This window comes from Nomia melanderi, chromosome 10 (genome assembly GCF_051020985.1).
Source record: "Nomia melanderi isolate GNS246 chromosome 10, iyNomMela1, whole genome shotgun sequence".
NCBI classification, from domain to species: Eukaryota; Metazoa; Arthropoda; class Insecta; order Hymenoptera; family Halictidae; genus Nomia; species Nomia melanderi.
The window spans coordinates 2,265,999-2,291,441 of NC_135008.1; the positions used below are offsets into that span (position 1 = coordinate 2,265,999).

Sequence of the window (25,443 nt, forward strand, 5' to 3'; positions counted from 1 at the left end):
TCTGCTAAAGTTTGGTTCGGAAATTGTCGAATTTCCTGTATATATGTATATGTATATGTATACGTGTATATATATACATACATATGCGAGTCACTCGAGTGTGAGTATAATCGGGCGAACAACATGATTCACGTTTCCGTAATGATAAACACGGTACATAGAGACACGTGCGATAGTAGTGGAATAAACATGAACCTCGTCAGCCATTCCGAAACATAAATCGCATTAACAAATCCATGACTGGGGCGGTTCATTGTGTCCGAGGAGCCTTGCACACACGTTATATTTACAATTAGCGTTCTCTGCACGGAGTTTCCTCGTGTACGTGTGTGTGTGTGTGTGTGTGTGTGTGTTGGAAAACCAAGATCGTATAGATTTTTCTCTAGAGATATATGTACAAAAAGAAATGAAAAATCCGAGAGCGAAGCAATCCTTGGGAAAACGTGTTCATTGATAGAAAAAAGATACAGGGGGACTTAACATTAACATAAAAGACTTAATTTCGAAATGATCGTCTTAAATAATAATTGAGCCTGTACAGATATATACGATTTAAACGAACAAGCTTGAAAAATCACCCGACCGACTTACAAAATATACTTCTATGGCTATCGGATTTCTTTGCTCGCGCTCTGTTCGAATGTCAGGAATGTTTTCTCTTCTCTTTTGCTCTTTTCCGTCGAGGTAAACACGGATTAAAACGTATCGAACAAGCGTTACTTAAAGCATAGCCACTTCGATCGTATAACTTGTGTAGCACGTGCACGCATGCATGCATCCTGTGAATCGTTTCGTTGCCCGGTATCAACGCGTGTCCGCGATGATACTTCGTTTCTCAGATTGAACGTTCGGCAGATCGAAAGATGCGTGTTTCATGAGAGGAATCGATTAAAAAGAACGACGAGAACACTTTCTTAGCTGCAACGGGTCGAATAAAAGGAAGAATGTTGAGCACAGGAAACAGCGGAGGCTCGTTTAATCGTGTTATTTTTTTTCCTTTTATTCGATCGACGAGTGATCTCGATCAAGGATATCCCATAATTTCGAATATGAAACCGATACCTCGGATCACGAAACCTTTGGCGTTCCCTGCGACTCGATCGTTAAACGATCGTTGAAATACATCGGCACATGTAAAATCTTTCGATTCGGTTACAAAGGAGACTTCAATGTGAGAGACACTAGTGTTCTTAACAACGCGATTCATACACAAATCTCTGCGGTCATGCTGATGCAAATGACAACACGCTCTATAGGTATATATATATATATATATATATATATATATATACGTATGTACGTAAACAAAGAAAATAACAGGTGAAATTACAGGTGGAATAAGGAGAGGGGGATTTCCAATATAAATTTATGCTATACGAACATAGAAAACAGAAGAAAAAATATACATCTCGTGTTCGCGTGACAAAGAAATACAAATGAAACAGCAGGAAGAGACGATATTGTAGATCCTCGTGCCAGCAAACACCTGGACTCGTGTGTCTCGTGCAATGGCTTCTTATCAGCACATTTAATCAATGGATTTCTTATGTACAATTCAATTAGAGCTTTACAATTTTCATAACAAAGATAGACAGGAGATAATCGAAGCGTGGGAGTCGCGAGATGCAAACGCGGTTCAAGCGTCACTCAGAGCTGCTCTATTCTTTTCCTTTCTTTTCTTTTCTTTTCTTTTCTTTTTTGTTTCCTTTCTTTTCCTTTCCTTCGTTAGCGCTAACGGGAACATAATTAACGTTGAACGCATCCGCAAATATCATCTGTACAAGATATACTACTGAAATATACATCTCACACAAGACTCGTTAATAGACGATTAGAAAAAGTTACTTCTAAGACAATTCTTGGTTCGTTCATGCTTCGCCTGAACTCAATCGCTTCCCTTCTGCGAGCCAAATAACGTGACCAGCCATGGATTTTTTTTTTTTTTTATACACCAACCGCTGAGGTAAAAGAAGATCTCTAGGGGAAGAAGCGGAATAGGGGACGGGGGGATGGGGAGGGGGGGCAGGAGCGATGATATCGAACCCTACTAATTACAAGAGAAATTTTGAGCTCCGTTAAATATAAAGAAATCTACGATAAACAACTAATATCATACAGCTACTGTCATCGTGCCCAAATTTACTCTCGCTCACGCAACAGTAATAATAATAATAATAGTAATAATAATAATAATAGAGTAATAATATTAATAATCTCAAAAAATCGAAATCGGTACGAAACAAAAGGGATCGTACGCGCAATAAGAGCTAAGGAGGCATAGATGAAAGAGCGCCACGAGAACGCAACGGATCGATAATACGGAATTCCTATTTTTAAAAAAATACTATTCAGTACGATAAACTGATTAAAAAAACGCGCAGCGGAAAAAAGTTCCTGGCTATAAATCTCTTGTAAAAAAATGTATGTCAATGATCGGATTACGATACTGTCCCCATACGTATTTTGCTAATACTCGTGGCAATAAACATCTATAATTCCATTAGATAAATTACGAATCATGATTTTTGCTAAAGATGCGTTAGATCAAACCAAAAAAAAAAAAAACAAGAGAGAAGAGGAGAAAAGGACAAAGGTAATCATTATGCTCGTTACCTTCGCTCATGGACTAATATTGTCCGTTATGGTCATTGCATACGATGTTTGGTTTTAGACTTTTTTTTTCGTTTGTTTTTCATGCACGTAATTATATGCGATAATTATACACGATAACGTTGATTGTGTGTTCCGGCAATCCTATGCCTTGCATTTTTTTTTTCAGGATTATACGTGGTAACAACGCTCCGTCTACACAAGGGTTCAGTTCTCACGACCGCGCTGTGAGCGTAAGCTTGGGTACAACGAATATCTCTTAACAAATAATCATCAGTATCTTTCTGAACGTCGAGAGACGACATCCTTTTATAATCACGATATGTCTTCCCACGGCGTTTTTAATGCATCTTAGATTAATTTCACGCCTGCTAGGCCGTTTTAAAATTGGTCCACCAGCAGGTCGCAGATCTCTACTGACATTGATTCCTTACTCGAACGTACCGTCAAACGGAACATCTGTAAATATAGTATCATTAATAATTGACAAAGCGAGATATTGTACTCCTCGTGCAAAGGTTACCTGCGCTTGTTTATTAGGTTCCAAACGTAACAAACATCCTACTTGTTGTGCCCTCATGTGTACTATACCCGCGCAGACAAAATTATCAGGATTCGGATCGATACCGTCCAGTAACTGCATTCCAAATCCTTGCAATTTCGTGCGAACCTGCGATAGATCTATTGGTTGTTGAGCTTTGAATATTTTCTGCGAACGCTGCTGGTTCGCTCTGGAAAGACATTCGCTTTTACATATAAAAAATAATTGGAACATTTTAGGGCATATTTTTGTGGTCCACGTACCCTCCAAGATTTTTCCATCTCGCGAAGAAGGATTCTCCGTTCATCTCCGTCGGCTCGAAGAATTTGTTGATCGTCAATGGTAATTTCATCGTTATCTTTTGTGGCACGTTATTGTAAACGAAAGATATGAGCATACTCGGCGCATCTGTACAGACGAAAACAATTTAATAGCAGCTCGGTAACTGTCAATTGTGTGTTGCATCTAGTTGGTGTTTCTTGGAATATTATGTAACATGTTTTCCTTTACCGCTATAGTCATCAATGCATTCCGCGTTGATCATTTGTTGAATCTGAGCACCGTCTTCCAGCACAGGATCGACTAGCTTCACTTGTACGGCTAATTTTGCTTGATTCTCCTCTGTCCAAGAAAGTTGAGTTTGAAAACTACGAAGAGCGTATTGAGTCTTATTTCCGTAGAACAAACCAACACGCCCCAAATTTTGTCTAAATTCCGATTTCACTCCGATTTGAATTAAATCATTTTCGAATAGTACACCGTTGTTTTTACAAACGAATCTAGAAAAGACAGTATCTCGATGTTAAAAGACAGCGTGTCGCGAAGACTCTGTGTCGATGTCTTTAAGAGTATTCGTAGCTTTAAAGCTGTCTTACTTCTTAGGATTATACGTATTTTGGGCACCATTTGTAGCACCGACTTTGTTTGATATATTATAAATATCTCCCAGCACGTCGAGGAGTACTCCTGTATTGCTGGTCGGTTGAGAAGACGGTGGCGTAGAAAGACCCAATAAATCTGCTGATGTATTATTAACCGCTCCTGCTGCGGCCGCAGGCGCCTCTGCATGATGATTAGCATTCGGCGCAGGACTTTTACTGTCTCTGGTTTCATTCTCAGGCACTCTACCAGGCTTTTTCTTTTTCAGCACTGCAAGAATGGAGGATTCTCTCTCGGGGAACGCAGGCATCTCTTCCAAAACAGTTGCCTGTAAAACAGTTAAATCGAATAATTATTCACGGGACTATATATTCTATTTGATTATGGAAAATTACTTACAAGTACATCGCTGGATGCAATAATACTTAATTGGAGGTACTCGGAAGCTCTCTGTTGTAGCTCCGCATCTGCGCTACGTAAATTATTGTGTTGTCGAAAGACATCTTGTATCTGATGTCTCATTTCAGGGAACAAATTAACAAATTTAATATACGTCGATAATAACAATGCTCGAGTCATTGGGGAGCATAAGTGATACTAAAAGGAGAATATATTAACGTTAATACATTAAATGTAATTAATTGAAACGTATGTAACTCACTTTGGAATGTAATAATTGAAATTGCACAGCCGGTGACGAACGTTGATCACCAGCAATGAGATTTCCGAATTCGCCAAGTATATAGCCACCAACCTTCACCATATTTTCATGGCAAGCTGGTGCCTGCAAGGCCTAGTCAAGTAAAGATTAAAGTTATAAGAAATTTTCACGCTAAGACGTGTGTAAATCGATTAAATGTATATTAGTTACCTCAAACACAGTTTTCGCTGCGTATCCCTGCACGTCATCTCGATTGATGACTATCTGGATAACTCTGTACCAAACTTCCTCCGACACGTAATCACCAGCTATCCTAATGAGATTCAATATAACATCAACATACCAAGTGTAATCGGTAGCATACTTCTCAGCTAGGATCGCAACTTTTAGAACCATCTCTTCCCTAATCGAATAATCGGCCGTTTCAAGGTAATTTAACATTTCTTGTACTATTTCTTCTGCATTGCTCTTATCACATAAAGCGTATAGAAGGTCTACAGCTTGTTGCCTCACAGACACGTCTTTCTCCATCTTCATAGAAAGAATAACAACCTCTTGATGCTTTTTCACTGCCTCGTGCGATAGCTCAGATCTAGCTAAGTGACACATGGACTCCAGAGCCAAATAGCGAAGATTAGTTTCACGATTTGAAAGAAATTGGCCAAGTTGATTGCACGCTCTGACCGACAAAGGCAGTTCACTATCATTGTGAATAATTAAACTAATGGCCTCAAACAACACCGCATTTTTTGCATTAGAGTGTTGTACTTTCTTTGATTTTGGTGGTTCTTGAGCTTTGTTTAATATAGTTTCTAAACATTCGTTCAATCTGCCTCTTACACCTGGATCTTCAGCTGTTAAAGTTTTAGAATTAAAATTCAGTTGCTTTATAACTACAATCTGTAAGGACCTAAACAGAAAGTTACTAAAATCTGACACTTTTACGAGAGTAAAGGTTTGATTACTGTTAGGAAAATTTTTTAAATTAAAGTTTCATTATTTCCATTTCTGTTTAGGTGCTTAATTAAAAAAATGGAGTTGAAGTAATATACCAGGTGGAGTATAATTCTGTAGTAAACGCAGCAACTTAACAGACAACCATGGTGCTGGCACAAAATAATATGTATAGTCCTGTAGATCTGTGTAGCTTGATGTCACAATCTAATGAGATAGAGTAAATATCAAAGAAGTATCTTTCGACCATGGGCGAATTTAACAAATTATGCCATACCCTGCTCAATCTTGAAACTGCTAAGCTAACACACCCCTTGTATTCATCTGGATTTCTTTTTACAAGGGCATCTATCAGAGATGCTGCTGCAGTAACAACACCAAGATGTTGATCGTTTAACAGATGAACTATACGTGAAGTCCATTCTCCACCAGGAACAACATCTGGGGCAGTGCGCAATAATCTTAATAAGCACAATGCTGCACTTTGTTTTACTACATCCATGGTGTCTCTATACCATAACAAAATAATAAAAAATGTTAACAACCATTTTATAGTTTAATAAACCACGTTTAAACCTAATGAAATACTTATATAAACCTACCCAGAAACAAGTAATTTTGGTATCTCATTACCAAAAGCTTCAGCCATCTCTTTACTGCCAATATTGGCAATGCATTGAAGCGCAAGATTAACATGAACTGGATTACGGGACGCAAGATCATTTTTTATACTTTGAATTATCAACTTAATGAGATCACTATTCGTATTTACTAAAACTGATATGAAAAGGTATCCCTAAAATTAATAAAATATTTACACATTTAATTGTTTCTTTTTTAATTACAGACAATGTACTTGTGATGATAAATAAAAGCATATCATAAATAGCTCCTCACAGAATTAATACTTACAATTTGTTTTTCTGAATACTTGTTAGATGAAAGTAAATTGACAGCCTCCATATGTCCAAAGTCAATATCATGACCAAGCAGAAAAATAAAGAGGAGCTTGCAAACATATTTCTTTTTTTGGTAACCATCTAATGGTTTGTCTCCTTTAAATTTACTCCGAATATTTGCCAATTCTTTATTTATTCTCTTGATCTCCGCTTCTTTACTTTTGCCTGATAAGACCAACAGTCAGGTATTTATATAATACTTAAAAATATAATATAGTTTATGGGCAATATAATTTCTTAAATAAAATACTAATATATATAAAATATGTAAACATTCAACATATATATTTATATGTATATAGAAGTATACATTTGTTATAGATTTCACAAAAAACTATAATGGCTCTATGCCACTTGGACTGGTATCAAAGTTTGCTTGTATTGATTTGCTCTATATCTGTTAGCTTTTTTTATTCTATTTTACATATAATAATTTAATGTACTAATGCACATTTCATTATTATTTATTTTCATAAAATTCTCTTTAGGATATTCAAAGTGTTAGGTTCAATAAACATTTATTACATTATGCCAAGTATTACATATTGGTGTTTAAAAGACAAGCTATAATCAGAGAGATATGACTATATCAGAACTCCGCCCCCTGTCTCCTACTTTTGACTGCTTTAAATACATTGCGTGTTACATTAGTTTCAATGGCATCGTATCTCTGAATGGATAGAACGTGGGTCAAAATTTCAATGATCCAAATACTAACTTATATTCCATGTTATCTAACATTGTAATATTACAGATAAATACTATGATCGTATAATCAAGTACAATTTAATAGCTTATGAAGTTAATACATAAAATTGTAATATAATAATTATATGGTCAACTTCACTTACAATTTCTGATATCGGAAATGAACACAGCCAATCCTCGCATTCCATCTCCTCTAACAGCCGGCATTTTGTCTTCTTCTTCTTAAAAACCACCTGTGAAACATAGCACATTCAAAGGTACTTATGTATCTACACAAGAGTACTTCAATAATTCAAAGCTATATCTTTTCACAATTAAACGACTCCCCTCTTTCATAATGGCTCCAAAAATGTATTAGCCATAATTATATAGGCCGAATTAAAAAAAAGTCAGACGTATAAAAGTATCAAAATGATATTTCATAAGAATAAGCAACATAAAAATCATAGAATCAATTAAACGTCACATTATATTTAACTGAATTGTCTCTTGTACTAACAACTTGTTATACTTGTAATCTTTCAGAATTGAGAGTCAACACCCTGTATCTGTCACATATATAGGACACACTATTTTTTCAAAATTCGCAAATACAGCTCATGCAGTACTATCTACTTGGCAGTGGCAAAAATATTAAAAACTGTTCGGTATAATGCGGCGGTAATTTGTTTATTAAATTTTTTAACGAAGACGTTCGAACATATTTCGTCAGCCACTGTACACGGTCATTTAATGACACATGGCTGATGCACAGGGGAATGAAGCTTAAAAAAAAACGATCCGAACGTATTCGTTGATTAAGAGTACTCGAACAGGCAAGCCCTTCGGTCTGAAGAGGAACTTCGAAAAACGATTCGGTGTATCAAATTCGAGTATATAATATCATTGAGAAAAGCTAGCACAGCGGATGAAAGGGAGAGAAATCGAAAGGGCAGGCAGTGTGATGCAGAACAGAATATTAAGACGCTCGAAAGGAAAATCGAGCGATTAAGCCGGTACCGCGTCCTAGATTCCGCTGCCCAAACACTTTTTGACAGCAGTGCCGTGCAAACGCTGATAGTGGCACCCGTTACGTGAAAACTTTTTCGATTGTTCTCTTTGCGAATCGCGGTAACGCTCGCCGTAAGATTAGTCGAAGATCATGATGCATCGATCGAGCGGACAAAACGAATATTTCGAAGGGGAGAAACAGGTCGCAGAGTGACTTTTTATCTCCTTAAAAGAGCTGTCGTGTACAGGAGGAGAGTGCCACCAAGCGCGACTATGTTTTCTAAGGCAAAAGGTTATTCGCTGTGCGCGCCGATTATACGATCAGTTTCGAGTACATACCGATCTGAGTTAAGGTAACTTTCACGCACGGCTCGATCACGCAGCACTCGGTAGGCGTGAAACTATTCGCGAGTCGGTGCCAGAGATTTCGTGGCTGTCGCCATTTGCAACCGCTGACTAGCTGACGGCTGCCCGTCAAATGCCATTGCGCCTGCGCCTTGAGTGTTGCGCAGCCAAATTCATATTCGAATCGCGGAAAGTTTCATTGATTGTTTAATTTTTTTTTGCAATCATTATAATCGCCGTTGTCTATTTCGTATCCGAAAACGAAGAGTATCGTTCGTCATTTTAATAATCGCAGTTTGTGAGAATAACGAACACGACGTTGAATCGACGAACGACTTAATTTTATGGACATTTCAATTTTCGCGTGGCTTGGACGCTGTCTCGAGATGCAGCGAAGTTTGCTAAATTCACCAATTTTAAATTGGAATTTAATTTAACGCTTTCGTGAATGGTAATGTTCGAAGAAGTGGAAACCTATATCAAAATATGACTTATTTTTAAGAAACAAGGTACTTTATTGAAGATTCGTGTCAACATATGTACAGATATAAGAAACCAGGTGGGTAACCTTGCGTTGTACGCATCACATTCAAATATTTTACACCTGTTGCTGTATTTTCTCCAACAGCATTTCTAACCTGTCTTTCATTACAGGTTGACCCTTTTTCGTCTTTTTCGAAAGTCTCTTATACGTTTGCATTCTTTTCTCCTTGTACTTCTTAAGTGCCTCTTCTCGTTCAGATTTCACTCGCATAGCCTCCTCCCTTTTTTTCCTCTTCTCGTCCTTCTTTCGCAAGAACTCCTTTTTAGCTTTATGAAATGCACTTATCTTCGGCGGATGTGACCTATAAATAGTAAGTGCGGTTACATTAATCTTATCGTCACACCTTGAACGTAAACTGTCAGTTACATACTGCTGACTATTTCCATTCGGATCATCACTTTTCAATGAAACCGGTTGCTTCGGTCGTTGACATTCGCTCTTCTCACGTTCCTTGTAATAATCTCGTAGAATCGCTTTTTTCCTGCGCTCCTCCCATTGATTAACTGAAAAAATCATGCACGATAATCTCACGGCAACAAACATTCGGCCATGGAATCTAACCTATATGTACTCATGTTACTCTCACGGTCCCCGACGTACTTTTGTATTTGTTGCTGTACTTTTGCGCCCTGTACTTCTTTTTGTCGAACGGTTTCTTCGTGCTAGCCTGATTTTTCTCATCCCCCCGTCTCGGACGCCTATTCGAAGCATTTTCCACGGTTCCCTTCATGATCGTTGACAAACTTCGCCAAGACGTTAATTTAGTACCGTCGGTAAACGCAAGGGGGAGTTAAGAGCAATCAAGCAGCGCGACAAGTGACGGCAATTCAAACGGAATTTCTTCCCTCCCTTATTCAATATAAATATACCGACCATTATCATAGCATTTACTTCGGAGCTAAATAAATCACACCGCTGTCAGACATTTAAATATAATACAGCACAAAGTCTCGGTAACGGACGTTTACTCGCCCCTCCTTTTGGTTCATTGAAATTCATTTTGCAATGAAAACCATCGTCTATTTCAATAGAGAGCTACCTGCGTCGCGTGGTGCACGTTTATTTATAAACAATTTGTATTTCCTTGTTGGCAGTTCCGCTGACAATGTATGCACCGTGACGCTGTGTATCGAAGAAAGGAGGTTCATAAAATAATAACGGTTGCACAATCAGTTCAATTTACCACGGACGCTCGCGTTACGTATTCACGGTTTATTCGTGGCAGTGACATTGGCCACCGCCACATTAACTCGCGTGTAACGGCATTTTTTCACGCGTACTGAAGATAAAGGGTACAGCTGGTACCAGATATAACGGACGTCACGAAAACCGTGTTTACGATTTCGCAAACAACTCGGTTGTCTCGTATCGATACAACATTGTGCCCCGTTTATAAACACGATTCCCATTTTTATCGAGTAAGAAGAAATGACAGCGAATTCTTGAAAATTTCAGATCGAATTTAGAAGCGCACGGTTACCGTACTTAAAATGGCAACTGGCAGGAGACTCGAATTTACAAACAACGAAACACTGTTGCAGAGTTTACAGCGATGATTGCTTGCAAGGCGAATTAAAACATAATTCAACACCAGTTCGGACACCGAATGTTTATTCACGGTATTTTATTGGTAAGACGAACACAGGCGCGTACACAGGCACAGCATGCGGTTGCAACCAGATCGCATTGCAAACCCACGTACCGCGAATGTTTCTAACAAACCGGTTGTCGTCGGGTTTCATAGGTTTCCGGTAAAGTTGTTGCAAATCCGTTAACGAATTCGCGAGATCGTAAATCCGTTGGATTATTATTTCAACGCGGGAACGTTGTTGCATAAACCCGAGTATAATTTACAAAGTTAACGAGGACCGAACGCGAAGGCGACGCGCAGAAATTTCTTAATGACAAATTATGTAACCCGAAATCTGAGGCCAGTATTTTGGTCGAAGTTGAGAGCCAAAGTAGAAAGTGGACTCTATGATATCAGACAGTGACATCACGGCGCGTTAACCTCAAGCCCCATTTGCACTCAAGTCACCGATACCGATGCGAAGTCGTCGTACGACGACAACGACTCGTGCTCCTCAGTCAATCGCTCTAAGTAAGCCAAGTACAAATTACTATTAAGTGCTCATTGTCTGCTTGGTAGCGAAACATTGAATGAAATCGCCTTTTACGGCTGCAATGTATTACACCGACTATTTTCGTCTTCCCATAGCGAAACACGATATAAATTCCTATAAAAAACTTCGGTGCTTTATTATATTTTCTAAACAATCAAATTTCATGATGACCCTCTAGCCTATTCTTTTTAAAGAATCATCAGTTTTTTAGTTATCCCTGCATTTCAATTGTAATCATTGAAATACATTGACTGCGATAATTTAAAGAATAACAATCTCGGAAGATTTTTCACGGAACGAGCCAAGTCTCAGCGTGTCCATTGGAAACTTTAATTCTATCATCAACGTTCATCGGCAGAAACGACGAAACGGTTTTATTGTTCTCCGTTCGTCCGCGGTTGAAGGAAGTTGGCGCAGAGAGAGGTCACGAAGTCGTGTTACTTCGGGCCGTACCCTCGACATTGAATCGTTCAGGAATGACAGTCGAAAGGGTCGAATGGTTAAAGAATTCCTTCGTTCGAATCTGGCCTCGGATGCTATAGCTCTCTCGGACTTTGTTAGCTATTAATAGTCGGTGGCGTGTACCGAGCAGCTACTATCTTTTCAGCAGCTCTCCGTTTAGTTGTTTTCTACGGCATACCCCGTATACCACTTATAATTGCTCGGCCGAACAATCTCATTCCCGTCTTCAGCCTACGAAATGCGCATGACAACGTAATTACCGCGCTAATTACGTTCTACACGAAAGACACCCAGCTATTCGTAACTTCTTCGACTTCCTCGAGCGTCCCGCGCTGCAACCGGCGCTCGTGAAACGCGATTTTTAAACGCACCGGCTCGCGCGTATCATTTTCGCGCGACGCGAACGGTTGCACCTGCCGACGGTTGCCTTCTAAGTGCATTTCTAAACGGCACCCGAGATTCCTCGAAAAGGAATCCGGTCGGAGGAAAAGAAACGCACGTAGCGGGAACGCGCGACGTAATGAACGCGTGCCCGATCCATATTAGGGACCATTGTGACGCGTTTTATCGATCACTAAAACCCCCACGTAGGTGACGTCATGTTAGCCGCGTTCTCCCACGCAGAGTCGGGGCAGAAACTTAAGGATTCCGTGGTCGTTCGAGGAACACGGGGGACCAGAAGCGAATTCGTTCTCGGCTGGAGTTCGGGGCATTGTCTGGAGACTCGGAGCAGCTTGACATTGACACAGTTTATCGGCGGTCTCGATCGTTCCAATGATTCGCGTCCGACGGCAGGCGAAACTAGAACGAAATTTGTTGCTCGAGTACACGTTTCCCAGGACACTGATACATAAACACCTTTCGAGCGCGCGTCGCCGATAAGGTAAATCGCAGAGGGATGACCCACTTCTGAAGGTGCTATCGCATCGTAAATACCGTTAATACTTAACTGAAATGTATATGTAATCATGAAAGTCGGTTCTTCAGGGAGATCGCTCGAAGGCTAGCTTCGCTTCCTGACTCCTAATATTTTCGATCAATTGAGGCCTTTGCGCAAGATTCGGTGTACCGCTGAAAACAATGGAAGATATAGATATTCGATGATCTAAATAAGTTCGGGCGGTCTTACCCGCAGAGTCATCTCGTCCAGAATTACCCTACGCAGAAGAATGCAGATGACCATTGTTTCGAGAATCCTCGGCCGAGTTACGTGTCGAAATTGTCGGCGCGTGGCAGAGCAGAGAAGCCGCGGTACAGAGCGGTGATTGTTATTCATCCATTCCGAGCTGCAAGGGTGATTCAGCCCCTGCTGGCATCCGCCACCCCCGGTCGCGGTACGACGCGCGGAATGATTCCGCGCGGTTTGATTCACCGGAAATCATGGACGGACGCCGGGCGGCAGGACTATTTATGAACAATAAGGAGGCGGTCGTGACGCGGCGCTCCATTCAGTTCGGCGCGCGGTGACGCTGCAACCGTCGAAAATAGCGTCGGCATCATTTGCAGCTTGATTTAATGCGGCTGAACGAAAGGGAAAAAAAATGTTATGCGGCGTTACGAGCGGCCTTCGCGCTTCTTCGAACGCCGCGCCGAATTAGAACACCTGAAACGTTCGCGCCGATATTAACCCCTTGTCCTATAACATCGCGCCAGCCTCGCGGTGAGAATTTCAAATTGAATTCGGACTGATCTACGTGTCATCTGTTTCCTCCGAATGGAGATTGAATGGTACTTTTCTGTTGACCGTTCACCTTTAGGGTGAACGTAGAACAGGTATCGAATTCTTTTCGTTTCCTAGTGAATTATGAACGGTAGCTTTGCCGAGCAGAATTGAGGCAGAAATCGTGGGACAAAGAGTTAACGCTGAGGCTGGGCCATTTTCAGCTTTGAACGAAATCTTCGTATAGTTACGTCAAGCTGTTCGGAAGTGTACGCAAGCCTACGGGCATCCTAGATAAATAAGTGATCTCCGACGAGAAGAATTCGTGGGCGTACGTTGGTTACGATTTCGTAGGCACGAGGAAGCATTGTGCTTTGCGCGGGAGACGATGACTAATACGCCGCGCGATCATTTCCTTATTGATTGTCTCCCACGAAGATGAATACACGTATGCACCCGACATAGCCTGTTAGCCGTTGGAACCCTGAAAATGATCGAATTCGAATTAAAACGACGAAATTTCTCGCCGAAACGATCAACCCATTCGCTGCCAATTACAAGTAACACGTAGTTAGCGCTGTAAGTTTGGATTAACAGCTACTTTCCACGAACGACAATCTCAAGCGAAGAAATAAACGACGAGCAATTATTTATCATAAATAAAGAAGCAATTTGGCTTTCTTCGAAATTAACTTTTGGCGCTCGGGGCGAGACCTTCTTAATTTCCCCGGCAGCGAACGGATTGAACGATTAACGATTATCGTTACGGTGCCGATTTCAGTAAAATCATTCCCTCATCGTTGCCATTTTTCACGCTATTACCGTTAACAAGACTTAATCACGGGCAATCAAATTTCCACGATATCAATCGGTTAATTAGATTACACAGCGCATCAGGGGCTTTCTGGAGGCAGCAACGTCCGCGAAGAAAATGATTGGACCTGAATTACCGTGGTGACCCAGTTGCCGACGGAGATCTTCGTTATGTTTTATTACGATCTCCACAGATGCTACCCTCCATGCTTTCCTGTAAGGCGATAAATCATGAGTTCTTTTTATCAGGACTACGGTGTCCTTAATTCGTTAGCCGAGGAAGGCTAACTCGTTTATCCGTTTCGTTATATAAAGATATTTTCACCACCTGTTGTTTCACGTTAATTCCAATTAATCATCACTCGACCAACTACAGAACCATGCACGCCAAACCAAAAATACCAATCAAACCTTATGCAAGGGGTACACAGTCGTTAATTGATTATATATACCAGCGAAAAAGAAGATTCGAAATCCGAATACTCACGTTATTCGCGGGAGGTGCACGCACTCGTTCGCCGCGTTCGTCCAGCAAGTCAGAAATACATATTTAATTCCATGAAACAAAATTTCGCGCAGAGCCAACGAAACGCGGCTGAAGCGCCGGGGCCGGTTTGGACCGCGTGCACGGCCGCGAGGTTGCCCGAGGACGGCCGAGCGCCGGCGAACTCCCACGAGCCGTTCGACGATTGCGTCGGGACTATTTAAGGAGCAGCCGGTGAGCCGCGCTCATTCTTAGGCGAGGCATCGCGCAGTACGGTTCTATACGTGGCTTCAAGTATTTCGCTATCATAAGAAGCGATCGTTCGCGAAACAGGCAGCTAGATAGAGATAGAAGAGAACCAGGATAGAGAAGGGGAAGAGGAAAAGAGAGAGAGAGAGAGCAAGAGCGAGAGCAGTGCTTATTATTATACCTCTTTAGTGGCTTGGTGAAAGAGACACGAGTGCGGTCGAAGAGAAGAGAATCATGGCTGACAGTGGTATCAAGCGTAATATTCCCATCAAGCTCGGTGACTTCAGCGTGATCGACACCGAGTTTTCGAACATACGGGAACGGTTCGACGCCGAGATGAGAAAGATGGAGGACGAGATGTCACGGTTCCGTAGCGAGCTAATGAACCGTGAAAGCAACAACTTCTTTAAGAGCACCACCAGGTACGTTGCTACCGGCGTAACTGCCGAAACGCACCTAACCTTTTTACGCGCGCGCACGTACCCGCCACGATTACCCTTTCGACTTGCGTCGTAGACGTATCAAACGGACCACGCGAGATTTCGATTTTTAAATTATATTTTATTGGCTATTAAAATGCGTTAGCTATCAGAAATTCGTTGAGGCGTTTAGGTGCTATTGGTTCACCCTTTGCACTCGTGAAACTGAATTTGATGTTTAACCCTTTGCCTCGGAAGTTTCTCGCTAGAAATATTTTTTTGACGAGGCGAAGACTCCTTGAAATTAAATGGAGGGAAATCACAAGTAGGGAACAAGGTTATTTTATTCTAATATTTCACGTATTGAGACGTTGTACAAAGTTCAACATTAAATATCAGATTTTATAGTTTTACGTCAATTAAGTGGTAACTGAGAGTCACCTCCGAGTGCGAAGTATATGCAAATAATATTGAAATAAAATAGCTTTCCTCAATGCATAATTTCTCTTCCAGTTTCAAAATATCTTTATCTTGTCAATGTGAAAATATTTCTACTGCAAAACTTGCTAGTGCAGACGGTTAATTACCAATACAACGGCTTTTCGAAATCCTATAATGGCTTTTCGATTTCTAGTGCTTATCAACCGATAGCCTATCGAAATTACTCCGACAAAAAAGATTTCTACACGTAGATTCGAAAATTAAAGTTTTGAATTGATACACACATTCGAACGCGATAGCCATGTTTGGTTATTAGCAACGAATTAGCCACTTGAGTCTGCTGCTAGCGGGTAGCCAATCTTGATCGCGAATAATCGATAAAGTTTTAATTATTCTCTCGTCGGTCCTACCGAGATACTCGCTACGAAGTTGACTACGATTTATTTACGTTTTTTTAAATTTCACTCTGCGCATTTGGCCAAGGATACAGGGAAGAATGGGCAGAGGAAAGAACTCGGTGCGCGACCGTGTACTTGATTGGCTATCAACAAGCCCCGGGGCTCTTGGTGCGTGCCTCGCTTTATTGAAATTCCCGAACGGTTTGTTTACATGTACGCCGAGCGTTCGCCGGTTTCTTATGGGGCCGTTCGCGTCCCAGAACAGCTCGGGACGAAAATTCGTCTCTGACGCGAGCGAAAGGGAATCGGCGCGAGACGATATTTTAACGCTGCAAAACTAAGAAGCGCCTCTCTTGTGTTTTTTTTTCTCTTTTATCCTTGATTCTTATCTTCGGTCGTCTGTCTCGATGCTGACGCAATCTTTTACGTTTGATCGATACGGATTACAAAGAAACCGATCGATGCTGCGCTGCTGCGACGTAACGTCTGTTTACGTTTGTCCGCCATATTAGGATCGGTACCATTTCGATGAAATGTACAGGATCGTATTGGTCCAATTACATCGAACGTCCGTTTATCGGTATGTAAATCGATTGAAATGGAAAATATTTCGCTGATAAGTTTGATTATAATATCAGACAATCGAGAGGTGTATCTGAACCAATGATAGCACTGTTAGGTCAACGGCGAAAGGTCGGAGTCTTACTATGAACATTTCGTTTTTAATTAATCAGTTAACTTAAATTTTCATACACTCAGGCGTGAAAGTTTAACGTCAGAATAACTTAAAAGTTACAAAATATATTATTGAAAGTATTGAATACATTATTAATTTGTATTCATATATGGATATTTATTAATTTTGTACTGCATAGATTTTGTTAGTCACGAACAAAAATTCGGCCCATAGTGGGTTAACGGTTTTCCGAGAAATCGCTGAAGAAACTGATTCAGTGGTAAATTGAATTATTAGTCAATCGAGATGAAAATAGATCTATTTTCAGAGTCGCCATAGCAAAGTTTGAGTCAACTTGGCTTCTCGATAGCGTTACCGTTGAAGTCGTTCGGTAGAGCCAATCGATACCGCCGCCGGCCGAATAACTCTCAACTTGCAACATTAATTAGCACATAATCGAGCCTGGCCGCTCGAAAGTTTCATCTTATAACTTACGGGAACGTACTCTTACGTAAGCCAACCGTTGCCTGTCTCTCGCGGTGTTTTCCGGGTGGTCGTAAAAACGAAACGGACACGGACAGACCGTTATCGATCGTTTCAAATTAATTTTACAATTGCGCACACGTGTCACTAGGCCACGGAAAGTGCAAGCGATACGCGTAACTTACTTCTCGCGCGCCGGTTGCGCAACCGGCTGTTGATTTTTAACGGCAATTAGCATAATCGTCTGTCGGTCGGTAGGTGTAAACACCGCGCTCGTTCAACGGAGCCGGATCCGACCGAAATATTCGATCGTTATCGCGTCCGCCGGAGGAGAGATGAATTTCACCGGGTACTTAAGTCCGCTGCATTCTTCGAGCCTCCCTGACCCGATAACTTTCACATTTCTTTAGCGCCGCTTCGTTCGGTTAGCCTTTCTTCGCAGAATCTTGTCTTCGTTTCGTACAGGATCATTCGAATTCGAGAGTACTGTAAGAAGTTTATTACTATTCTACGCATTCCCATCGTTTTTTTAAACATTTGCCGTCGAATACCTCGATACTTCGTAGATTCGATATCTAAAACCAGAAATTGCAAATCGGTAATTTGAGTTATTTATTATTAGTTATTATTATTATTAGAGTTATTTAGCCCAGAAACCAAAAATTGAGAACATTAATGTCTGCCTTGTGAAATTATACAATATATTCAGGAGCTATAAAAAGAGCTTTCTGACCTAGAAAAGACGAAATCAGAAAGTTCTCTTGTTTTATACTACTTCACACTTCGTTACGTAACTCAGTTTTTCAAGAAACTATCGTCTACAAAGAGTTAATGATGTATCGAATGCACGGATAAATACAAGTAGCGACAGCGACACGGTGAAATCTTTTTCTCCGAGGTCCACCCCCGCGAGTTACGAAAGTGAATACGAATTCCAACGAACGTTCGCGCCTCGCGCTGAAATGCCGGAGGAATCGCGCGAAAAACTGTTCAGGCGGATTGTGGGAAACGCTTCGCGCGATCGCGAGCCGCCGCGGGGAAGAAAAAGCGCGACGCGGCACGCGAAACATTCGCGCGGGCGTGTTTATTGTCGTAAGGCAATGAAAATCGATCTCGAACCGGAGCCGAACGCGTGAATTAAGGTCGCGTTTCTGTCGATTACATTCCCTTTTTTCTTTCTTTCTCGCGCGTGCATGCGCGCGCCGTATTCGTTTCACGTATTTCAGCGACGTATCCGCTATTTATAGAGGCTTCGTCAGTGCGTTCGGTGCGAACTGCGCCAACCAGCCCCCTCGAACTTTTCTACGCTCCGGTCCTTGCCGGGGGGTGGACGAAAAACAAACGGCCGATGGAAATTCGCACCTACCGTCCTAGACCCTCGTACAGATACGGACAATGGACGATAAAAGACGGGAAATCTCTCGCGAGTAGAAGGGACGAGATAATTCGATTTGCCTCGAGGCGTAAAATATTCTCGTAATCTGCACTAGATTCATGGATATTCGCTGTACTTTGTTCTATCGTTCTTAGAAAGATTGATATTTCTTTATATTTTCTGATTTTATTGACTCGTATCGTTTAGATCTTGGGAATTAGAAGTTTAACGCTAAATTAGCATACATATTTCCGTAACTCAGTTAAAATCGGCATAAATCTAGTTAACGATTCGGAGCAGATCGTCGATGCACTTCGAATCTGTAAGGGTTGATCCCGCAGAGGATGACCAGAAATCCGGAGCAGAGATCACGCAGAAATTCGCGTCGAGCGAATTCGCCGAGTCCGACGAATGCGCGCCATGTGCCATGGTTTTTGCACGCCAACGCCGCTAAAACCCAACACTCGTGTTATTTTAATAGGTGGTCTGTTCGAACATGGATGATATCGTTGCTCGCCACCCCTCGGAACCACTAATTATAGAGTAGCGAGAGCTGTTCCACATTTATTGCTCGGTGATCTGGAAAGATCGAAGCTCGTCGTCACTCCCGCGAAGCGAGAAAAATCGAGCGAACGCGAGCGCGCCGAGTTCTTCATCGATTATCAATTTCGAAGAGTAGTTCGCCGAGCGGTTCGCCGCCTCTTTCGTTGAACTTTATGAACGCGATTTCGAGCGGTCTCAGCTTCGTCTTGGCAAGCGCGAATTCGGGACGCGCAGAATTTACGAGGTATTTCGTAGTTTCTGGGTCGGCCGCGGCTTTTCTCGAATCGAAAGTATACGTGGCGCTAACGACTCGCGTCCGGTTGTCTCGTTTCGTCGGGTAGGAAAGCGAGAGATATCCGATTCGCCCAGAATCCCGGTGTGAATCGGATATTTCTCGCTCTTCGGTTTGTCACAGCCTGTAGAACCGATGCACCGAATACCGGTTGTGACCTTGTTTCGGTTGTTTATAACTGTTTCGAGAACTGAAACCGATACAATTGTTTCCAACCCTCCCTTCTCGTCGGGACAGCTGACGGAGACTTTCAATGAAGGGAAAGACGGATCGGATAACGCGCGGAATCGACTCTAATTTCGGTGGCAGCGGTAGATTGCACGTTTCGCGTGGAGGGCACGTTAACGGTTCGGCCGACGTTAATAGAAAATTGCTCGGTGTAATTGCACGGCACCGAAACGAGTCGTTCATTCGATCATGGAACAGTTGATCGCGAGGCGAGCGATGGCGCGATCATTATGTAAATGCGCGACGCCCGTCGTACATCGGTCGAAACGATACATTGCATAATGGAGTGCCGTTTAACACGACTGGTCGCGCCGACAAAGGACACGCTTCTTCCTGCAATCTCGTTAGACGCATCGGAGTATCGCGTCATCGAACAGGAACAGTCGTCGAACGGGAGATTCTCTCACGGATAGGCTTCCGTGTGGTGATCGTTGTCGTCGGAGTCTCGGTCTCGAGAGGCTACAGGCAGAAGTACCTTCTCAGAGAAAAAGGGAAATCCGTGTTAACACTGAAACTACCGCAGTTAAATTGACTTTCAGACATTCCTCTGTAGAAACTCCAATAGCGCACCTGTCGAGACTTTGATTTACAGTTCAGTTTGCGTATTGGTAAATCTTCTTGAATTACTTCCAAGAGAATCTTTTCTATGAATCCAATTAGTTCGAAATTACATTAGTCTCGTAGTTATTCAATTTCCCTCGAAACCTACGTCGCGAGTCCCATACGATATTATAAGGCCAGAGGTGAACATTACATGAGTCACTCAGAAGCCAATGCAAGTCCAAGAAAGAAAAATCAAGAAAAATAAGAAAATACATCTTTTGGCCCCAGAAATGATCATAGCTATGGAAACAAGAGCTGCCCAACCTAGAAAAACCAAAGAAACGAGTAAACCATTGAACAACTAAAAACATTTATTCCATAAAAATTGCAAACCAGAGAATACGAAAAAGTAGATTTAACAGCATTGGCTTCTCACTCGTGTAAGGCTTCGTAATTTCGCGATATCCAATCAAGCGGCGACTGAGAGTCACCTCTCGTTCGGCAATGATCGCAATTCGTCGATGCCCAGCGGCGTAGAGATACGCAGTGAAGTCCACGGGCAACAGCTGCGCGCTAGAAAATCCGTTGAACGCCTGTTGCGTCAACGATTACATCCTTGACAGTGACTCGCGTCGGCCCCCACTCGGTGCCGTGCACTAAATTGCAATTGCACGCCGCGGAAAAGGTGAGGATGCCTGCGCCGCGTCGGATCCTGGCTCGTTTTGCGCAGTAATTTTCCCATCCCGTCGAAAGCGACACGGGACACGGTTGTCCGCTCTAGTCAGGCCTATCGCGTTCCGTGCGCTCGATCGGCTCGTCGATCGACCGAATTCTTCCCTTCTTCACGGATCGAGCGGCCGAGAAGCATGGCGAGCGTGTTCGTGGACCGGGACCTCTATCCAGCGGATCATAAAACGGTGATCAAGTTTCGGTAGGTGAGCACGCTCGATCGCAATCCTCGGATCTCCCGTATCGCTCTGGCCCAGCGCCAAGCTCCGCGTAAACGTCCGCGGACGATGACAAGTGCGCAGTCGGCGCGGTCCTCGAGAGGAATCGATCGGTTCGCGAAAAGAATCGATGACTTCATACGCCCGAAACGCTCCGGGCGAAGGAACCAATCGCAGATGTTCACGGGTCGCTTCGAGGAGCTGTTTACAACGGGACTTGATTACGCGTGCCGCGCGTCGTTTCGATGAGCATGCAGAGGAATGTGGGTAGAATTGATTAGATTTCATCTTTTCTCATCTCAGATAGCTTGCTATTGAATGTTTGCACTAGGCGATCAGAACTGTGACAAAGTTTTTAGAGCGAGATCCTCTTCCGTTTCGAGAATTGCATCCTAAGCAACTTGTAGCCTTCAGTTTTTTGTCTTGGTCATTGTTTTGCTATTGTTCCGCGTGATGCGTTACTCATGATCTGTACATATTTAAGATCTAGACCCAATTAAGACCGAAGAATGTTCGCTAGGTTTCGAAAGTCGGAATCCCTCGTTCCAAGGGCCATCCGCGAGGAGTGATTCGCAAGCTGCGCACGAGATTCTGTCTCGCAGGAACTCGTCTGTCAAGGTCTCGGTTGTGTAAACGCCGCGAATCGATCGGGCAACGTCTAGATCGGGATCTCGTTTTAGACAAGACCACCGGATCAGAAATAGTTGTTGCCCGGCGTCGAATCGACTCGAATCCAGGTGAAATTCGAGCCGGTATCGCGTTACCGCGAGTTAACGAGCGATTCGTTCCGGCCGGGTCTCGTCGACGGAGAAAAATCTGAAAACGGAGCTGGCGGTGGATCGCGTCCGAGCCGCGGCACTCCGAATTAACCCTTTGGCTACTGTCGGCGCCTGAAGGCGCTCGAAACGTTCGATTTCGGTGTACCGTTGCCGCCCGTACAGTCTTATTGACGATAATTGTGGCGAATCTCGAAATGACGCAAGTGAATTCTAATTAAACAATCGCATGTTCCGTTGGTCGTATATTATTCTCTTAGATCGGTTTAATGTAGTTCAATACAGCTTTCGTGGTTTCAATAGGCTTCCTTAGAAATACGCGGTGACGCGAAATTGTGCCGTAGCCAAAGGGTTAACGAGCAGCCGCGACGCGAGAGGAGAGGCAGGTGCTCTCGTAGTCGATCATGAATCGCCGGTTTACCCGTGGGAGGCGAATATGGACCATTACGAGGTCCGAGGACTCGCGTGGCGGTGACGCAATCCTCGCTCAGGGACGGCTCGCCGCAAATAGACAAGTATCGTTCGAAATAAATGCTCCGGCGAGCTTCTTTCGAAAATGTTTTCTAGTACGCGCTCTCCCGGATGACTCAGCCAGAAACGCCGCGAATTATTTCGAAGCCGCCCCGCCGTTCCGCCCCGCCGGTTTCTCGAGGGTTCGAAAGGAAACACGAGAAACGGGACGGGATTCTTCGGGAGTTTCGGCGAACGCTCCGCGGACGGGATCGAAACGCGATCCGATTTGAATCGGCGATAAAGGCTATCGCGTAAGGTTTCGTACCGGTGTATTTATAGCGATGATCGAGTCGATCCGAAGCGCGCCGCGCAACATGGAAACCGGCGATGCTACGCGGAGATAGCGAGACGCTAGACCGTCGGATGGAAATTAATCCCCGGCGAGTCGCGTGTTACACGTTGCACCCCGCGCGGCGAGAATCGATGCTCGAAACTTCGCAGCCGGCCGAGATTTATGCCCACTCGCGTTTAAAGGCTGCTTGGCGTGCGAGCGGATGATTAGCGCAGCGTTTCGCGCTCCGTGTGCATCGGGCCACGTGCGCCGCGTTCGCCTTTAAACGATTGATGCAGTCGTCGGGCGCGCATTCCTCGCGCGATCCGAGGGGAGACGTTTTCTCGAACGAGAGCGATGCAACGGAACGCTCGAGGTTCGTTGGTAATCGGCTCCGTGCTCGATTAACTCGTCAACCGAGACGAGTCGGGATTCTTTGATTTTAGACGAACGTGGAAGCGGCGTTGAGGCTAACGACGGTCAAATGGGTCAGAATGAATCATTCCTAAATTCATCTTTCGCGGCTGTTGAGGTAATAGATGCTTCTCCGAGGAATGAGTAACGAAATTGATTTAGTAGCGTGCGAATTGAATTAGTAACAGATTATAAATCCATTGAAATCTCGATGCAGTTTCTAAGGAAAACTTCGAGCTAACCAATTCGACTGCTCCGAAACAAGGAAGCCCCGAATTCTGCGAAACCGTCTCGTAAACCGAGATTTCGATCGCGTATCTATTTATCTAGGCTCGGCCATGCTCAGGGTAACCCGGAGCCGCGCCGTTTGACCTATTCCCGGTGATCGAGTTAAGCGATTGACTCTCCGTTAACCGTTCGCGACGCGTAACAAGAAAATACGCTCGCCGGCAATTGGTCCTCCGACGAGATCGCATCTGCATCGACTTTCCCCTCGGATTCCTCAGAAATAACGACCCCCGCGATCCGTCCATCACCGTTCGAGGTGTTGGCTTCGCTCGGTCGTTAATTGAAAGTTTGCGCGACAAGTTTGCGCGCCGGCGATCGAAGGGCGATCGTCTGTCAACCCGCTGTCGCGGCCGCACGCCGCCGGTATGTGTCAGTCATTGATTTTTCTCGCGTCGCGTTGTTTCTGGGTCAAGTACGCGTCGATGAACGACGCGTACGCGCGGCGGAGTTTATAAAATTATACATTGACGTGCTGCCAGAGATAAATTAGAAGTTCTCCGTCCTATCTTTACATTGGCGAAGGAAACATTCCGACTCGCGGCGGCTCGAGTCGAGGGCCTACTTCTGCCGTGCCGAGCCGGCGTCCGTCTCCCTCGAAATTTCGCTTATCCGTCGCCGCGACGGGACCTCTTCCAGTCACGGAAACGAACGGCACGAAACGTATCGCGTGCCCTTTCCAGCCCGGCAATCCCGTCCTCGGTAGATCCTGCTCGGCACGGTTGACCTCTTCTCCGCGAGACGCGAGTAGGACCTTTCTCCTGCCGAGAATAATTGTCTGCGGCGTTCCGCGGGCCGTCGCTCCCGCGACGACGCGACCGCTTCCTGCTCGTTTCGCCGTGAAAGACATTTTGACAGACATCGCGATCTCCTCGATACGGCTCGGCCTTTTGTGCCGTGTGAAAGGGGCCCCCTAAAGAGAAGAAGACCTCTTTTAATTTCTACCCGGCTCCCCACGCCTCTTTCCCCTTCGCCTTTCTCTCCCGGGCTGACCAATTGTGGCCACGATTGCCGTGCTGGCCTCTTCTCCTTCGTCTAGCCTCCTCTCCTGCTTCAGATTAAGCGGTTGTTTGCGGAAACACGTCCCCTTTTGTATCCTTTGTCCGGGTTCCTAAGTCGGCGCTGCTAGCTTTTCTCGTCGGAGCGCTACGGGGTCCACGCGCACGGACTCCGCGCCGTCCTGGGGACGCCATTGCTACGCTCTCGAAGCGCTCCCGGCATTTTTCGAGACATTTATTTATCCGGCGAACGTTGATAGGTTTCTACGGGCCGAGAAGCGATCTCGTTCCACGAGGAACCGTTCGCGGACCTAGTCTGCATGCCGAGGTAACTGTAACGGTCGTTTCTAGTCCCCTGTGATCGAAGAATGCAGCAGCGGCTCGTCCGCAGCCTGTCATCTCTCGATCTTCCTTTTCGCCCAGGGGAGGAACTGATTTCTTCCTGGCCCCGGTGAACAGCCTGCGTTCGATTTAGAAACCGTCCGATTTATAGTTGCCGAGGATTATTACTCCCTTTTTATTTATCGCGCGGTCCCTGTCATCGGCTTTCAGCCCGCCTATTCGCGTCCTTCTCTTTTTACGATCACCAGGGGTAGAATAAAGCGTACCGGCACGTTATTTCGCGTGACAGGATGCACGACGTTTTCCCGTCGAAATTGTCTCGTTTCGCGTAATTCCGATGGGAACGACGGAGACGCTCGTCGGCGGAGCGTTCAGCGGGAAATAATATCTGTGCCGCTCTCCCGTTTTATCGACAAATTGATCGACCTTTCCGTCGTTTACGACTGAACTGCGTGTTCGCCGTATATACGATTGTCTAATATCCGGCGTAGACAAGAAAGCGTTGACACAGTTCCCT

General features: G+C 43.9%; 3 protein-coding genes and 1 long non-coding RNA gene across 7 annotated transcripts in view; 1 reads left to right on the top strand and 3 right to left on the bottom strand.

Annotated features, from left to right (window-relative positions):
• Positions 1-430: 430 nt before the first annotated feature.
• On the bottom strand, positions 431-8,786 carry AP-2alpha (adaptor protein complex 2, subunit alpha). Its single transcript, XM_031990900.2, has 14 exons — positions 8,642-8,786; positions 7,456-7,545; positions 6,558-6,769; positions 6,248-6,441; positions 5,923-6,154; positions 5,744-5,852; positions 4,902-5,545; positions 4,692-4,823; positions 4,430-4,627; positions 4,027-4,358; positions 3,662-3,930; positions 3,415-3,559; positions 3,134-3,341; positions 431-3,069 (listed from the first exon to the last, which is right to left on the bottom strand). Exons 2-14 carry the CDS (start codon positions 7,517-7,519, stop codon positions 2,992-2,994), a joined length of 2,817 nt encoding a protein of 938 aa, XP_031846760.1. The 5' UTR covers positions 7,520-7,545; positions 8,642-8,786; the 3' UTR covers positions 431-2,991.
• Positions 8,787-9,138: 352 nt separating this feature from the next.
• Positions 9,139-10,217, bottom strand: LOC116433244 (uncharacterized). Its single transcript, XM_031991145.2, has 3 exons — positions 9,792-10,217; positions 9,562-9,694; positions 9,139-9,492 (listed from the first exon to the last, which is right to left on the bottom strand). Exons 1-3 carry the CDS (start codon positions 9,919-9,921, stop codon positions 9,246-9,248), a joined length of 510 nt encoding a protein of 169 aa, XP_031847005.1. The 5' UTR covers positions 9,922-10,217; the 3' UTR covers positions 9,139-9,245.
• Positions 10,218-10,327: 110 nt separating this feature from the next.
• On the bottom strand, positions 10,328-14,873 carry LOC116433266 (uncharacterized). 2 transcript variants are annotated; one of them, XR_004236264.2, is made up of 6 exons: positions 14,737-14,873; positions 14,259-14,463; positions 13,688-13,920; positions 12,906-13,297; positions 12,635-12,847; positions 10,328-12,577 (listed from the first exon to the last, which is right to left on the bottom strand). It is a non-coding gene; the product is annotated as an uncharacterized LOC116433266 (long non-coding RNA). The 2 variants fall into 2 exon arrangements; XR_012999554.1 differs by having other exon boundaries at positions 10,329-12,577; positions 12,727-12,847.
• A 99-nt stretch (positions 14,874-14,972) lies between these two features.
• The window catches only part of LOC116433259 (alpha-crystallin B chain), a 30,733-nt gene continuing 20,262 nt past the window's right edge, over positions 14,973-25,443 (top strand). The window contains exon 1 of one of the 3 annotated variants that reach the window (XM_076371580.1): positions 14,973-15,404. In XM_076371580.1, the coding sequence (XP_076227695.1) occupies positions 15,217-15,404 (188 nt within the window). In that variant the 5' untranslated portion in view covers positions 14,973-15,216. Of the gene's footprint in view, positions 15,405-21,105; positions 21,312-25,443 lie in introns of those variants that run through there. The other 2 variants (XM_076371581.1, XM_076371582.1) reach the window with 2 other exon arrangements.

What these genes read in the sequence shown, in the direction of transcription:
- AP-2alpha (XM_031990900.2), bottom strand. Translation starts at nt 7,519, where the DNA reads ATGCCGGCTGTTAGAGGAGATGGAATGCGAGGATTGGCTGTGTTCATT. An exon ending in ACAGAATTATACTCCACCTG is followed by an intron (nt 5,546 to 5,743) that starts GTATATTACTTC and finishes AAACTTTAACAG; the next exon opens with CTGAAGATCCAGGTGTAAGA. An exon ending in ATGCATTGATGACTATAGCG is followed by an intron (nt 3,560 to 3,661) that starts GTAAAGGAAAAC and finishes TCGTCTGTACAG; the next exon opens with ATGCGCCGAGTATGCTCATA.
- LOC116433244 (XM_031991145.2), bottom strand. Translation starts at nt 9,921, where the DNA reads ATGAAGGGAACCGTGGAAAATGCTTCGAATAGGCGTCCGAGACGGGGG. An exon ending in GTACAGCAACAAATACAAAA is followed by an intron (nt 9,695 to 9,791) that starts GTACGTCGGGGA and finishes TGATTTTTTCAG; the next exon opens with TTAATCAATGGGAGGAGCGC. An exon ending in CCGAATGGAAATAGTCAGCA is followed by an intron (nt 9,493 to 9,561) that starts GTATGTAACTGA and finishes TACTATTTATAG; the next exon opens with GTCACATCCGCCGAAGATAA.